This window comes from Anneissia japonica, unplaced genomic scaffold, assembly GCF_011630105.1.
Source record: "Anneissia japonica isolate Jap-2015-1 unplaced genomic scaffold, ASM1163010v1 scaffold401_len1656234_cov178, whole genome shotgun sequence".
Classification (NCBI taxonomy): domain Eukaryota; kingdom Metazoa; phylum Echinodermata; class Crinoidea; order Comatulida; family Comatulidae; genus Anneissia; species Anneissia japonica.
The window spans coordinates 1,129,285-1,145,766 of NW_022745982.1; the positions used below are offsets into that span (position 1 = coordinate 1,129,285).

At 36.2% G+C, this 16,482-nt stretch overlaps 1 protein-coding gene across 5 annotated transcripts; it reads right to left on the reverse strand.

The window, feature by feature from the left end:
* Window positions 1–5,779: 5,779 nt before the first annotated feature.
* LOC117120148 lies at window positions 5,780–10,393 on the reverse strand. 5 transcript variants are annotated; one of them, XM_033265171.1, is made up of 6 exons: window positions 10,238–10,393; window positions 9,415–9,509; window positions 8,480–8,664; window positions 7,184–7,490; window positions 6,234–6,453; window positions 5,780–5,980 (listed from the first exon to the last, which is right to left on the reverse strand). In XM_033265171.1, exons 1-4 carry the CDS (start codon window positions 10,306–10,308, stop codon window positions 7,440–7,442), a joined length of 402 nt encoding a protein of 133 aa, XP_033121062.1. In that variant the 5' UTR covers window positions 10,309–10,393; the 3' UTR covers window positions 5,780–5,980; window positions 6,234–6,453; window positions 7,184–7,439. The 5 variants fall into 5 exon arrangements, with proteins under 5 accessions (XP_033121062.1, XP_033121060.1, XP_033121061.1 ...); XM_033265169.1 differs by having other exon boundaries at window positions 7,184–7,370; window positions 8,314–8,664; XM_033265170.1 differs by having other exon boundaries at window positions 7,397–7,490; window positions 8,314–8,664.
* Between the last annotated feature and the right edge of the window lie 6,089 nt (window positions 10,394–16,482).

The following is a 16,482-nucleotide window of genomic DNA, read 5'->3' on the forward strand; positions in this document are numbered from 1 at the left end:
CGGGTTCGATGTGGGTAGAAATTATTGTTACAACACTACAGTGCGTTAAAACACCGGTTCTCGTCAGATGACAGGAGGAAAGCAACGTTTAGTTGGGACCGGTTTATACTTGGATGGGTAACTCTCTTCGGAGGCACCGGCAATCTCACTCCTCACCCAGGGTTTCAGTTGCTGTACCGAATATTTGTTAGATATTTCATTTTAAATATGAATTAAAATAATAATTTAAAAAAAAACATTTTTTTAAATGAAAAACAAAATAAAGAATATATAATATATTTTAAGAACAACATACATTAATTCCTACCGACGAAAGTTAATAATTTATGAAGAATTTAATTCCACTGGGGCCCTTAAAGGCATTTTAGACAGTTCCACATCAAATGAACATAAAACCAGGGAACAGTGAAATTCACTGTTCCCTGATAAAACAATTACAATAATGCCTAAATTGATTGAAATATAAAATATTTAAGAATTTTAAAAAGACCCAAGGTCCCTTTGTGACCGAGCATAATCATTGGACATTCAAATTGATTCAATCAACAAACTTGACCCCTGTTGATAATAGTTGACAACCTCTGGGTTAAACTGTTGAGAGTATGATGTGTACACACGTGTTCCTGGGAAGTTGGTAAACTGTAAAAATGATGTGTACACATTGGAGAGTCTTTCTAGGAAGGGGGTATGCTCTTGAGAGATTGATGTATACATACTGGTGTCTTCCCAGGAAGGGGGTAAGCTTTTGAGAGAATGATGTATACATACTGGTGTCTTCCAAGGGAGGGGTAAGCTTTTGAGAAAATGATGTATACATGGTGTCTTCCTAGGAAGGAGGTAAGCTTTTGAGAGAATGATGTATACACACTGGTGTCTTCCTCGAAGGGGTTGGCTTTTGAGAGTATGATGTATACATACAGGTGTCCTCCTAAGAATGTAGGGTAAGCTTTTAAGAGAATGATGCATACATGCTGGTGTCCTAGGAACGGGGTAACCTTTTCAGAGTATGATGTTAAATACTGGTGTCTTCCAGGAAGGGGATACGCTTCTGAGAGTATGATGTAGCCCTATTATGATGTCTGCTGAGAGTATGGTTTATAGATACCATTATATTTCTATAGAGGGGTACTGCTTAAAAGCAGTTTATATAGGCACAATCTGTTCATAAAAGGGGTAAACTGTTATGATGCATGATGTCCTAAAAAGTAAATAATTATGATTTTTTTTGGGGGGTTTATGAGGAGTAAGGATTAAACTAGTGTAAGGAGATTATGAGAGGGGATCAGATATTTATTATGATATCCAGTACCCGATGTATTTCATTCCAGTCTATATTTACCCCTCCTAATGAATGATATGTTTATTTTTTCTTCTTCGTGTTAGATATTTTTTGGGTAAAATCTACCATAAGTTAGGTAATACGTATGCGTATTCATTGATTTACTTACGAAAAAAGTTACCGGTATCATAAAAATATACCGTAGTATTACTATAAATTTGCTGCTGAAATGGTTCAATTTAATGAAAGGTCTGACGGAGACATAGGTGGCCTAGTTCCTGAAGTACAATACCAATAATTATTTGGTAATTATAAAGCAATGAAAAAATGATACAAACCTGTGTTATAAAACTTACAGAAAATAGTTTTTACATGGATAAACTTCATAGTATAACATAAATCCAGGGGTACATTCGTTCTTGGTACTTAGTGCCTTGGCCATTGATGAAGACTACATCAACTTTTAAAATTGGCCCACTTTTAGACTTGGAGTCATGAATCTGATCGTATTTGTCTTTTATGTAATGGCCAGAGTATACATTAGTGAGGGAGACCTAGAGAATACAGTTGCGATTGTAAAATGGAGGTATTTTTGAACTATATTCGACACTCAAATATAGGCCTATTTGAGTTCACCAGGTCAATGATAATAGAAATTAAAATACTAGAAGTAACAAGGTTATACTGTTCGAATGAATTGCTTCATACTCCTTTACGATAGAATATTATTAAGCCTGGGTGTTTTACAATGAAAGAAATGCTCACATGGTGCCTCTGTAATGTGCAAAGTTTAATATTGTATAGGCCAACTGTAAGCCTACTTCACTTCAAAATGCACTTCCGCAATTACACCATTATAGAATATACAATAAGCGCTTTCTTAAAACCCATTGAGTTACACTTTTAGTTTCTAGATTTGAAATATAGTTTCGATTTTGTTTCTTTGCCATGTTCTTATGAACACATAAATAGTACATTTTCTTTAAATTACCTAAATCTTCAATAATTACTTATTCCTGTTAAAAACAAGTATGGAATACTACCCTTTTCAAAAAATAACTAGAACCAAAATAAATTGTTCAAATAATAAAAATTAAAAATGCGCGTTGAATATTTCTTCAGTGTTTTATTAAGGTTGATGTACATATTTTATATACATACAAAAGTAAAACGATATATTTGCTATATTTATAATTATTTCTGTGAGACATGCGTGGAACCAACTGCATCGGATTATTGCATTATTATTATTACATTCACACCTGGGCTGTATCTATATTGCCTTGGTTTGGCATTGTTCATTTTCGATGTTCATTTTTCCTCTTGGTCTGTACCCTAGCTGCACTGATGAGGCCTATAATAAGGCAAACTAAAGTAATTTTGTCAACAGCAAACTATACTATACTAACAGGCCTATACAATTAAACGACCACATACAACGTTGAAGAGCGCATTTTCAGGTATTTTTTTCACCAAAAGTACGTTGACCACTAGCACTTATCCGAAGATAATCGTCTTCAGCATTTTTTCCTTTATACAGCATACTTCTCTTCCTTTTTTGGACTCCATCCCAAGAGCACGAATGCCTTTTCATCTCTTCCTTTTTTCCATCCCAAGAGCACGAATGCCTTTTCATCTCTTCCTTTTCTCCATCCCAAGAGCACGAATGCCTTTTCATAAGGTGAATTTGTCACACTCAAGTGGTGCCTGCGTCTTAATGACGTAATGGTTGGGAACTGCTTGATAAGTCCGATCACTAGGATGTATCATATTGATCTCCGTTATTTCAGCAAAAATAGCTAATTATTATTTTTATAATAATAATAATAACAATAATAATAATAATAATAATAATAATAATAATAATAATAATAATTATTATTATTATTATTATTATTATTATTATTATTATCATCATCATCATTATAATTCCTAATATTAGAATTAAACGTTTTGCTGCCCCTGTAGGCAAACCTCCTCCTCTCAGATTCAAAAAGACACCAATAACATTCACATTCATAAAAACTTGCAACATACATAAACCAGAAAATATACATTAAAATCTCTATCATAACATTTTTTAAATTGTTAAAATTATATAAGACCAATACGAACATTTTCAATATGTTTAAAAATCTAGAGCAGCAAAAATGGTTAGTTAATAATAATAATAATAATAATAATAATAATAATAATAATAATAATAATAATTATTATTATTATTATTATTATTAATATTATTATTATTATTATTACTAATATTAGAATTAAACGTTTAATTCTAATATTAGAATTAGAATTAAACGTTTTGCTGCCCCTAGGCAAACCTCCTCCTACCATATTCGGTCTAAAATTTGGGCATTGACAAATGTCCCGAAGAGCTGGCCCTAGTCCGATGGTTATGAAGTCTGCCTACAGGGGTAAAGATGTTATCAAACTATGGTGGAACTCTGCCACTCAGACATTTTCGTACCATGGACAATTTATGCTGATCTCTTCTATCCTGCAGTAAAGACTAGCTGAGTTGCTGGTGTAGAGAAAATATATTTGTTCGCATTTTTGCCTAAGAAAAGCTCGTGCTTAGGAAGAAGAAAAATAATCATTTGGAAATCTGTGATCACTACTTCGTATGTTATACCGTACCTAGCATAAAAAGAAAAAACAAATAATGAACATTTTTACTTAAAACTTATATACTTAAGTAAACAACCGACAAATTCACCAACTCATACAGCCTAGAGTTCCTATATAATACAGCCTACATAAGATCGCCCTCATCGAGTCCATTGTTCCACAGCAAGCCAGTGGCGTACCCAGGGGGTGCGCGGGGGGCGCACTGCCCTCCAAAAAATTATTCGCCTCCCTCCCTCTAAGTCGCCGCATAAAAATCACTTGCAAATAGTTAAAAATCACTTAAAATCACCTTATTTTGCGAGTTAGCGCCTCTGAACTGATAATCAGCGCCTCCGAAATGATTATCGAGCCTCCCCCCCCCTCACTTCACCTTCGTCCACCACTCCCCAATCAGCACCCCCAATTCAAGACTTCTAGATACGCCACTGCAGCAAGCTATACCACACCTGGCATCGATGAGCAGAACATTCCGCTGATTTATCCAATTATCTGCAGATATAATTATTTGGTTCTGTGCTTTTGTTATCATTTGGCATACACGTATCGATTTCACTTCATTATCCTCACTAAACTGAAACACTTCCTTTTTCTCTTTCTCGACTCTCAAAAGACGGCCAACCATGACATGTGCAAATCCTTTTTGGTTTCCAGTTCGTTTGCTTCTATCAACGTCTGGTAAGAAAAGATGAAACACGTAAAAACTCTCAAGTCTGAGGAATAGGATTTGATTAGTTTTGGGTGCATCACACCAAGAATAACCCGCCAAATTTTGTGAAAAAAGGTTCAATTCTAAAGTCAAAATTGTACGTATTTTTATATTATATATGTATATTGTAATTCTGTACCACTTGACTTGAAAAGGCTAGCTGGGGCGGGTGCATGATGAGGGGGAGGGGTGTGCATACGGTGCGATCGCATAGTTACCAACCGCTATGCATCGTACGGGAGGGTCCCGCATTTTTAAGTAATTTTGGATGAAACACGCATTTTGCAGAAACACATGCCTGATCATAAATTTGTCACGCATTTAGCACAAGTCTATGCGTGATAACGACTTATCACAAATTCAAAGGAAAATGTATTTAAACTTAGAAGAAATTGGTTTTAATAAAAATATAAAAACGGTCATGCAGTAACTTGCCCCGGGTCCTCCCCCCCCCCTCACTTTTCGGCAGAAATATATAATGTCTATGGAGATTTTTGTATGATCGGAAAGAATTGCTAGAAAAGAAAGAGGGAAGAAGGAGGAGGGACTGGGGAAAGAGAGTGTTTATCCAGTCCCTGACCGAGTTAGATTTTCTCGCAAATCACATTGGTGGATCTGGAGGATCAGGGTCTTGATCCCCTTCCTTTAGGCAAAAAAAAATGAAAAATAAAAAAATAAAAAGAATTATAGATCCACCTTTTCAGGACCTGTGAGCTGTTTTTTGTTTTTTTGTTTTTTGTTTTTTGTTGCAATAAGAAAATTAGAAGTCGGGAAAGCTCATTTCCCGCCATCTAGGGATAAACATTTTCTCGGGGGAGGACCCCCGACCCCCTTTTCTTTTTGTGGTTCATCGATTCATGGAAAAAAATAATACGTATGCAACGTATGTATACCCGTACACACGTCATAATAGGCCTATTTTACTGTAATAAGAATAAGAAATATTTACCTGACTGTTTTCAAAGGTGAAAACCTTGAATTTTAAAGAACTTAAAAGTCATTAAAAGACACTTCAGAAGTCGGGAAAGATCATTTCCCGCCATTTAGAAATCAATATTTTCCCGGGGAGAACCCGAACCCACCTTTCTCTTTGGGGTTCATTGATTCATGGAATTGTTTTAAAGAGGAGAGAAACCTTGAATTTTGAAGGACTTAAAAGTCGACATTAAAAGACACCTCAGCAGAAGTCGGGAAAGCTCATTTCCCGCCATCTAGGACTCCATATTGGCAATGTGCCCACCCGTCAGAAAATGTTTGGATCCGCCCCGCAGCCATGGAGGCCCTGAGGTGGTGTGGATTCTCAAGCACCCCCTACCGCCAAATCCTGCATCAGCCCTAGTCTAGTGCCCGAAACTTGTTTCCTTTAAAAAAAAATTAAGCTAAAGTTATATTTATACAGATCAATGTTTAGTATATTCTAGAGGAAATGTCACATCATTCATCCTAACTAGACAGTATTTTTACCAAAAAAAAATTGATCTTATAATATTTACATTATTTCTCGACTATCAATATATCATCTTAAATCTCATTTTTTAGTTGGTAAGTAACATAACTGTTAATGAGATTCTTTAAATCCTGTACTCAAACCTCTTCTTTCAGCTTAGTCCTTACTTGAATTCTGGTATAGCACTTCAACTGCGGTATCGTGGTACACCACCTCAACTGCAGTATCATCGTATTCATTGTTATCGATATCTTCTACATCCTGGTATACAACTTCGTCAGCTGTAGTTTTCTGGTGTTGGACAACATAGTTATGTGTAGCATATTCGTGTGTACCTTCAGCTATACATAGTCCTGATATTCAACTTTATCTACCGGTTTGCCATTTCTGTATAAAAATAAGTACCAATTCTTTAAGGCTTGACCAGCAAAAATTGGCCCAGAGTGGTTTCCAATGTATATTGTGCTGTTTATAATAACATCTGTGTGTGGTATAAATTGTTTCGAAATTACTAGATTAGCCCTATTTCTTTTTAGGTTTTATGAGGGTGTATTCAATTATTTTTATTTCAGTAAATCCTACAGAATATACTATAATATAATAATTTCGTTTACAAAACACGGTCCCTCTACACCAAATTACAAAATTACAAAAATATTTTACAAGGTGTGGTAAAAAATAAGTGGTAATGTTATTATTAGATACTGGTATACTATATTAAATAAACCACTAAATGTATGTAAAAGGAGTATTGCTAATTTTATATAATAATGTCAATAATAATGTCAATAATAATAATAATAATAATAATAATAGGCCTAATAATAATATAATATTAATAATAATAATAATAATAATAATAATAATAATAATAATAATAATAATATATAGTGTAGATAATATACTATAAATAATAAAATATTTATAATATTAATATTTATAATGATGACGATGCCTTGCGATACCGACACTGACAGTGACAACGACAACTGTAATTACAATGGTAATGGCAATCATAACCATAATCATAATTATAGTTATAACAATAACCATAGAAATAACCAAATCATAATCGTTTAGTTGACGTCCTAACAGAATAACTTGATATCATTATTACCCTGGTTTTGTTGTTCTCTGTCTGTGTCGGACAAGCAAGAAACTTAGTAAAATGATTGCGATTGTGACCACGACACTCGACATTATAACAGCAACAATCCGCAAGCTAGGACCCACTTTCATTTCTGATAGGGTTTCCTTTGATGAATGTGTAAATTCAGTTGGAGTGTGTCCTGATATTGTCTTGTCTGTAACAAAAAAATTAGTGAAAGACCTAGACCAAATATGACTTGTCTGATGAACCGATATTGTTGGTTTTAGCATTTTTTCGGTGGCCCCTGGCATAGAACAAATTCCCGTATGCACGTCTATAAAATAATTAAGAAAAATAAAAACATTATTATGTCAGTTTTGTTTGATTTGTTGTTTCTTTTAACCTAAAATAAGTTCTATTACAAGAAATATAAAAAATACATGACATAAATCACTTAAGTATGCAGATCACATTATACCGGCACTAATAAGGTGCACAAAAATAAGCTGTGCTGTTTTATGTGGTCTATTACTTAGTGTATCATTCAGTCTATTAATTGTTTTTCTTCATTACAAAACAAAAGTGAAAACAATTTTAAGAACCGATGCAAACAAATTGGAAAATTAGAGGTACACAAATAATATACCAGACAGGATTGCCAAAAAAAGTAAACTAAGTCATTTTTTTTTAAATTTTTTTTTTGCTCTTAATTTCATAGACGCAGGGTTTATACGATGTATTTAACAGACAGCAGACGTTGGAACAGCAACAATCCAGCCCCAACCCAACCCCCCTCCCCCACTCCCATAAACGTCAATCAAAGGAAAACATTATTTTAATGCTGAGGTAGGCCAAAAAATGTTTGTCTCAACCCCCACCCTCACCCTCACCAATTAGTAACCCATGCACTCCTAAACCATATAGTTTACAATACGAGATGTATCGCAATTTATATTTTTAATTTTTGGTTGATAAAGCATTTCCTCCCCTGATACCTGGGCAACAATTCTAAAATTTGTAAAAAGAAATTACCAGATGTCAGTCTTAGCATTCACGAGAACATTTCATTATGAAGTAATATAGGCCTACGTGTTTCAACCTGCCTCTTTCAACTTTACCCACCTCATCTCACCCTACACCTGTGACTAACTACTTACCCGTGTGCTCGCAGAAAATAGTGTTTACCATGTGGGTTGTGGTGCAATGGGTATTTTTAATATTTAAGTTATTAAAAAAATATCCATCTTGTACTGTAATTGTTGCACATCCTATACGTATGTGATCAAGTGGCAGGTTTATGACGTGAACACTGAATGTACTAACTTCCAAAACACTTATAATGTTTAGCACGTTTTTTGTCAAACGCTCATACTCGTCAATGCTGTTTATTTCGGTGATGTTGCCACCTGCTTGTTCGCATTCACGCTGAGCATCAACACATGATTGGCCTTTTCTGTTCACTCTTATAAATTTGTAGCAGTTTGGTGATGTAGAGACATTGCCTAAAGCTGCAAACAGTAAGGTAAAAATGAGAATAATTATACTCTTTAAACTCTCGTTATAGTAATTATAAATTATGGACGCATATACCAGTTTCGGTCATTATATATTCAAGATATCATCTCTTTTATATTATTCTTTAAAAGTAGCAAAACAATCGAACTAAACAAAAATATAAAATACATTACATTAAACGTAACACAATACTATACTATAAATTTAATAATAAGAGAAAATAAACTATTTTTAACAGTCCTACATTATATTCTGTATTAAGATAACAGGTAGGATTATAATTTGGTATAGGCCTATTGTAAATGTCAATTGTGTAAATGGATGGAAAATTTCGATCAAATACAGGGTGACATGGGTGGGCCTCCATTCTTCATTTTTAAAAGTTTATTTATAAATAGCTAAATAATAATGAATCATTTTACATTGCATTCCATTAGCGAGGGAGGAGTGTTGAGATTTTTAAAAAAATCTGAAATCGACTTTTTAAGACTCACAGTGAGTTAACAGAACATCTTGACGTTAGTTTTTTCTGTCCTTTAAGTGAGCTTATAAAATGAAAATACAAGGTCCACTTTTAGGGTATATAAGTTAAAGTTGAGCAATCGTGTTTTCCATTGTTTAGATATTAGGTTTATTCAGCGTTTATTAGTGACAAACGAATAATATGCTTTGAGTAAACGTGTTCTCCATTATTGTGTTTACAAAACAGGAAAACCCGAAATAATTTCATGTTTTGTTCATACCTGCAATACGAATGTCTCCGTTTGTATTTCTATATTTCCAACCATTACTTGTAGGGTATATTAGGATACACGACGGACCTGAACAAGCAAATCCACTAAAAAATAACAAAATACATTTTAGCATAGGCATAATATAGTGATCGAGTCTTTGTCGTTTTAGTGAGAGGAGCGGTATTCCCCGCTATTTCTGAAAAATGGTAATTCCATATTCCAAACGACAGCCTCGGTTCCCATTTACCTTTTAATGTAGCAGAACTCTTTTTTCTGTTAAAGTCAGGCTCCGGAGGAAAAAAAAATTTGATATGTTGTAGAACTGATTTTTCTAAGACAGAAAAAAGTTGTTTGACGAAAAACTGGGGAACGGTGAATGAGATACAGATTTTTTAATATTTAAAAACTGGGGGAATAAGGTGTAAAAATGGGCAGTTACGCCCTTTTTTCCCCCAGTTTTTAAATATTAAAAAATCTGTATCTCATTCACCGTTCACCAGTTTTTCGTCAAACAACTTTTTTCTGTCTTAGAAAAATCAATTCTACAACATATCAAAAAAATTTTTTCCTCCGGAGCCTGACTTTAAACTTACATATATCACTATCGTTACAACACTAATGCACCGTGCTTATAGCAAACGTCTGCCCATTCTCAAAGTATTAAATTTGTGTAATTTTGCCTTGTATAAAGTAATAATGATGATGATGATTATGATGATGGTGGCAATAATGGTGATTATGATGATGAATGATGATGATAAAAATAATGATGATGACATTAACTTATAATTGTTCTGCAAAAGAAAGAAAAACAATTGATAAAATAACTTACGAAGGACACTGTGCTCCGACTACTGCTATTTTCCAAGCTAGGACAAGGATACATTTAGTCAATCGATCCATACTCGGTCACGATAAAATAGTATTAAGCCTGGGTGTTTTACCGTGAAAGAAATACTCACAATGCTACCTCGGTGATGTTCATTGTTTAATACTTCAAAATGCACTTCCGCAATGCCACCGTTACAAACAATAAACGCTGTTTTAAAGCCCATTTGGTTGCACTTTAATGTTTTTCTATAAAATAGTTTCGATTTCCTTTCGTTGTCATGGTCATATGTAAATGAGCACGTATAGGCCTACAATACATTCCTTTAAATTACATAAAGCTTCAATGATTCTTCAATCATGTTAAAAACAAGTTTGGAACACAATTCAATTCAAAAAATAACCAGAACCAAAATAAATTGTCCGAATAATCAAAATACAAAATGGGCGTTGACTCTTTGTTCAGTGTTTTTTTTAACACTGTTGAATATATACTGTCTCTTATACACATCTAGATGTGTATAAGAGACAGCCCCTCCCCCACTCCCATAAACGACATTCTACACCGTCTACATTCTACATCACAAGAAATGAATTGCATGTTTGTCAAGACGCGAAACTTGACGCCCGAAAATAACCTCTGAGGCCTGTTGGGCGATCATTTTTTTTCTTTTTCTTTTTTTATCTTTTTACCTTTTTTGACTTTCCAAAAAGAGGGAGGGGGTGGGTGCGGCGCCGGGCCCGGCCCCCTCTACATCCGCCCCTGAACCCTCTAGGTGGACGACCTTTGTAGCTAATAGGGTGTCTGTAATTCAGCAATTAGACAAGCAAATTGTTTTGGTCACACTGTCCAGGGAAGGGAAATCCAGCGGATTTGCAAACCCGATGTGTATTGGCTGAGAAGCTGGGTTTTTTTTTCTACAGAGTGGTTAGCTGGGCCATGTTGGTTGCGCAGGCCATTTGATATTCCAGTCAATGAGATAGTTCCTACAAAGGAGACGGAACAGTTTTTGGGACCCGAAGTAAAAACTGTAATGCCTGTGGCCACTAAGTGGATCCCTCCTAGTAAGGTTTTGGAAGGAGAGAGGTGGAATAAATTTGACAAGGCTTTTAGAATAACCTGTTGGGTCTTGGAGTTCGTAAGTAATTTGAAAAACAGTAATGAAAGACGTTCAGGTGTTTTGTCGCAGGAGGAATTAACACAGTTGATCAATCACATGCTGAAATTGTTTTATGGCTCAGAGATGGAAGTGCCAAGTCAAGTCAGTCCCAAAATCATCGTCACTCTGGCACAAGTTAAATCCATTCATTGAAAATGATGGGCTTTTAAGAGTAGGTGGTCGTTTATATCATTCTCTCGTTTCGCGAGAAACATCCAATTCTATTTCCCAAAGTTCATGTTTTGGAGTAGAGACAGTTATAATGTCGATTCGAAATGAGTTATGGATTGTTGGTCTCAGACGCATAGTGAAGGCAGTAAAGAAATCTTGTATACCATGTCAAAGGGTTGATGCGTAGGCTTCCAACCAAATAACGGCCTCGCTGCCAGATATGAGAGTTCAACGGGCACCCCTGTTTACAGTCACAGGTTTAGACTAAGCAGGTCCTCTATTTTGTGTGGACTTCTCAAAGGTGAATTTTTATATCCTCTTGTATACATGTGCAGTAGTCAGAGCTATCCAATTAGAGCTTACAGAATTTATGTCACAGAAGCATTGTGTGCTAGCTATTAGACGGTTTGTAGCTAGACGTGGGTGACCCACCATACTTTACTGTACTTGGATAACGCAAAAACATTTAAAGGCACAGAAAAACAGTTAATTCAGTATGCTTGAGTACTGAAGCTTCAAAATGGAGATATATTGCTCCTCGTTCACCTTGGTAGGGAGGACGGTGGGAGAGGCTTTTACGGTCAGTTAAGGGTGCTTTGAAAAAAAATTCGTTGGGATCGGATTGTCTCACAAAGATAAAATCAGAAACTGGCCTACATGAGGTCGAGGCCTGTGTGAATGCTAGACCTTTGACGTTTGTAGGGGATGAAGCGGATAATCCCGAGCCATTCACCCCATACTTGGCAGGACTGCAAATTTTTCTGAAGGGTCTCAGAAACGAAAGTGGCCACAACCCAAAAAGATCTGTGTGAAAGGGAAATAATACGTCAGAGTCGATTAGAAGCATTCTGGCACAAATCTTAAAATTTAAACTACTGTACATACAATACCTTGTTATGGCATGTGTAATGTACTGGACGAGTTCTCATCCCCGGCGTCACTAAGTTGTTTGGATCAAGACGGCACGTACGAAATTATCTTCAATCACCTGATTTCACTGACGTGCACATGACAATCGGGACGCTACGTACCTCTCTTATTGTGTTGACGTTGGGAACGTTTTACCTTCCTATCATGCACGATAATACTTTCTTCCTATTTACAATTTGTATGAAATACTAATTATAGTTCCGTCCATTTTAGAATTCTGAGAATATTCATCGTAATTGTTATTTTTTTTAAAAGAAACATCGTACCGACGTCATCTAGTTTTCTACACTAATTTAAGTGTATGGGTAGACTTGCAGGGTCTTGCTATAAAGGTGTGTAATATATAAGCATGAATCTGTACTTACATCAGTGGCGTATATACTCCCCGCCCACTAAAAAATTACTCGCGGTCAAGTAGTTAAAATCACCGTATTTTGCGAATTATGCGCCCCTAAACTGATTATCGAGCCCCCCCCCCCCNNNCCATTTCAAGACATCTAGATACGCCACTGACTTACATGGCCAGATGAATGAAAATACTCAATCGATGTGCCACCAAGTCGTAACCAGCCTCCACCATGCCCTCACGACGTCACCGGGGACGCAACTGCCAAAACACTATTTTTGCAGCGAAGGGACGCTTAAACAATCAACAAACTACCGGGTTTCTGGGTTGATTTGCAAGGTAGGCTTACTACATGGATCAACTATTTTTTGCTTAGGCGATAATTGGTAAAATTCGCACACAAATCATACGCCGTCACTGACAACGCCGGGGACGGCAACTCGATTTTGAGATTAATTTTCCGAATAAAGTTATACTAAATAGTTCTAATGACGAACTATTGTCTTCAGTTGTCTTTGTTGGTCATTCAACTGTCATTTTATCTATTTTTTCGGTGATATTACCATTCTCAATAATCTATAAAACACCCACATAACAACGTCACGTTAGATCGATCGGTGGGGACGCCGTGGTGACGCCGGTAGGGTCATTTTTTGTCGGAAGGCATCAAGATGATAAACAGTTTCATTGGCTAAATTCTTGCTTATGTTAACCACATGCTTACCTAAGATTATACTGACACTGGTTTCAAATCACGGTCAAGTAGTTATAAATCACATAAAATCACCTTATTTTGCGAATTTTTACTTCTTAAAGAAATCTTTTATAGACCATCCTTATCTTTATTGTAAGAGTTTTTTGTCCTGTCTTGTGCGAATTTTATCTGTTTTGTACAATGTTTTGAAGATGAGAAATAAACCAAACTGATGATATACAAAAATAAATATTGAATCAGAATGGTCTGTTAATTTGATTTGAGTTGTACTTCTGTTGTTATATTAGTAACAGCAGTTAAAATAAAACCATCAAACCGATGTAAATATGAGTTAATAGCACCTTAAAGTTCGAATTCATGAATAAGGTGCGAAATCATGAGGGTTTTTTTTAAGGTAACGCCCATGGAACGTTACTTTCAATAAACTTTTAATTAAAAAAAAAGGCGTTTTAAGCAAACTATTGTTGATTCGGTGATTTAATTATTAACTGTGTTGCCTACTGTTTATGGTCAACTGAAAATGTCATGCAAGCGGGTCCATTTATGGTACAACAACAACTTCGCCATCATCAAGTGCTGACGTGTACGTTACTATAATGGATCATTTTCTATTGATAATTATAAGACAACGTCGTAAATACAAGTGCATACACTTTTTTCTTCGTATTTTAATTTTTTTTCTCTGCAATTTTAGGCGATTGTATAACCGCATTTATGTACAGTATACATTTTTATAACAATAACTAATGATTAGTGTACGCCCTCGGCTTATATCTCTAGGCCTAGGCCTGTAGTATTTTATTTAGCCATTTTTGCCAATTATGTCATTCTGGAAGTTTTGCCGTTTTGGTTTATTGCCGTTCTGACTTATTGCCGTTTTGGTCCATTGCCGTTCTGGTCTAAAAGTGTTGCCGTTTTGACCTGTTCCAGTTGGACTAACTGGATCTATTAAGTAGACCAGTTGGACCAAGGACTATTGGGTAGACCAGTTGAACCAACTGGACCTATGGTGAGACCAGTTGAACCAACTGGACCTATGAGTAGACCTGTTGAACCAACTGGACCTATTGGGTAGACCCGTTGGACCTACTGAATAGACCAGTTGGACCAACTTGTCCTATTGGGTAGACCCGGTGAACCTACTGAATAGACCAGTTGGACCAAATGGACCTATTGGGTAGACCCGTTGGACCTACTGAATAGACCAGTTGGACCAACTGTACCTATTGGATAGACCCGTTGGACCTACTGAATAGACCAGTTGGACCAACTGGACCTATTGGGTAGACCCGTTGGACCTACTGAATAAACCAGTTGGACCAACTGGACCTATTGGGTAGACCCGTTGGACCTACTGAATAGACCAGTTGGACCAACTGGACCTCTTGAATAGACCAGTTGGACCAGTTCGAACATTGGTAAAACCGGTTGGACCAGTTCAACCAGTTGGATAGACCCTGGACTAGTTAAACCAGTTTGGAAGACCAGCTAAACCAGTTGAAATTCCAGTTGGACCAATTGGGATTTTCAACTGGTCCAAACTGGAATTTATACCTGGGCTACTTGAAAGAAGCAACCGTACAGTACAAGAAATTACTTACATTGAATAATAAAATGAAATTCAAAATTTATGAGAATCTGTAAGATACCACAGACTTCAGTGAACATTTATTGACAAAAACTACAATCCATAACACAGACCTGTCAAGGGTCTCACACCAATGGCTTGCTTGAGATTTCTTCTGGATTTGCTTGAGATGGGCATTTTTGGAAAATCATGCGTGAAGTCACAATACAATCAAGCGTCGATATAACATACAACTTTACAGTGAATAGCCCTACATTGATACAAAGTTCCCCTTGAATATCCTTTGCTTCGGGCTGCTGAGGCGGCGTCGAACACTGTGACGATCGCTACGGGATCGCTAGCGCCGATAGTCGTGTTTGTACATGTTGTATCCTTGTTTTGAGAAAATAGCACATTAAAAAAATATAATTTGAAGGAATTCTGAGAATACATATGCCTCGGGTGAGGGCGTGAGGTAGAAGTTAAATGCGTGAGACTCCCGCGAGATGCGTGGGACTGGTCTGATAACACAGGCCCACCTACAAGCTGACATATCGATATGTAATCGCATCTTACCCACGCTTAAACCTGGCTCACAACCCGGACCGTACACATATACCACTTCCACCACTACCAGTTCCAACCGCTCAGTACCACCGCCGTCACGCTCCCTGGATCTCGTGGATTGATTCATGATATTTAAATATAATGTTCCTCGTGGCTGGTGAATTTAATCGTTTCCCAGTTGCATTGCCTTTGATACTACGGTACACTTTTTATTTTTTTTAAATTTTTATAAGAACACGTTTTATAGGAACACTGAGGCTGAAATTGCTCAAAAATTTTTTTTTTTTAGGGGCCATTTTTTCCAGGGCCACTTTCACCTCTGTACATTCCAGTATACTTGTACAATAATAATTTTCTATGAAAAGTGTGTAACACAAGAAAATCGGCCAAAGAATGTGAACACTGAGCCTGAGTAAACTTTTACTGGTTCTTATTTTTAAAAAAGTGTTGTATATGCATAGCACACTCATTTTGAGTTTGTGCATTCTTGTATTCATAAGTGTACCACGTCACACAGGGCTGATCCAAGCCATTTTGAGTCAGTCTTGTGCTATAGTGTAAGATATTGACGTTTTTATGATTTTTTTTAATGAGATCTGGTAGAACGAGTACAGGGCATGATATATACAGCATACAGTAAACCATTCCACAACGCTTGAAATATAAAACTTTAAAATGGCATAATGTATCATATTATTTTAAATAGAGAACACCACATTTAGTGCCAGCATTTAATTAAATATTCGTTTAAAGGCCAAAGGCTGGGGCGGATGCAGGATTTGGCGGTAGGGGA

Excerpts from the sequence above, each read along its gene's own strand:
- LOC117120148 (XM_033265167.1), bottom strand. The coding sequence starts at position 10,308 with ATGGATCGATTGACTAAATGTATCCTTGTCCTAGCTTGGAAAATAGCA. Across the intron at positions 9,510-10,237 it reads GTCGGAGCACAGTGTCCTTC|TGGATTTGCTTGTTCAGGTC; the intron begins GTAAGTTATTTT and ends GTTATTTTTTAG. Across the intron at positions 7,491-8,313 it reads TATTTTCTGCGAGCACACGG|ACGTGCATACGGGAATTTGT; the intron begins GTAAGTAGTTAG and ends ATTATTTTATAG.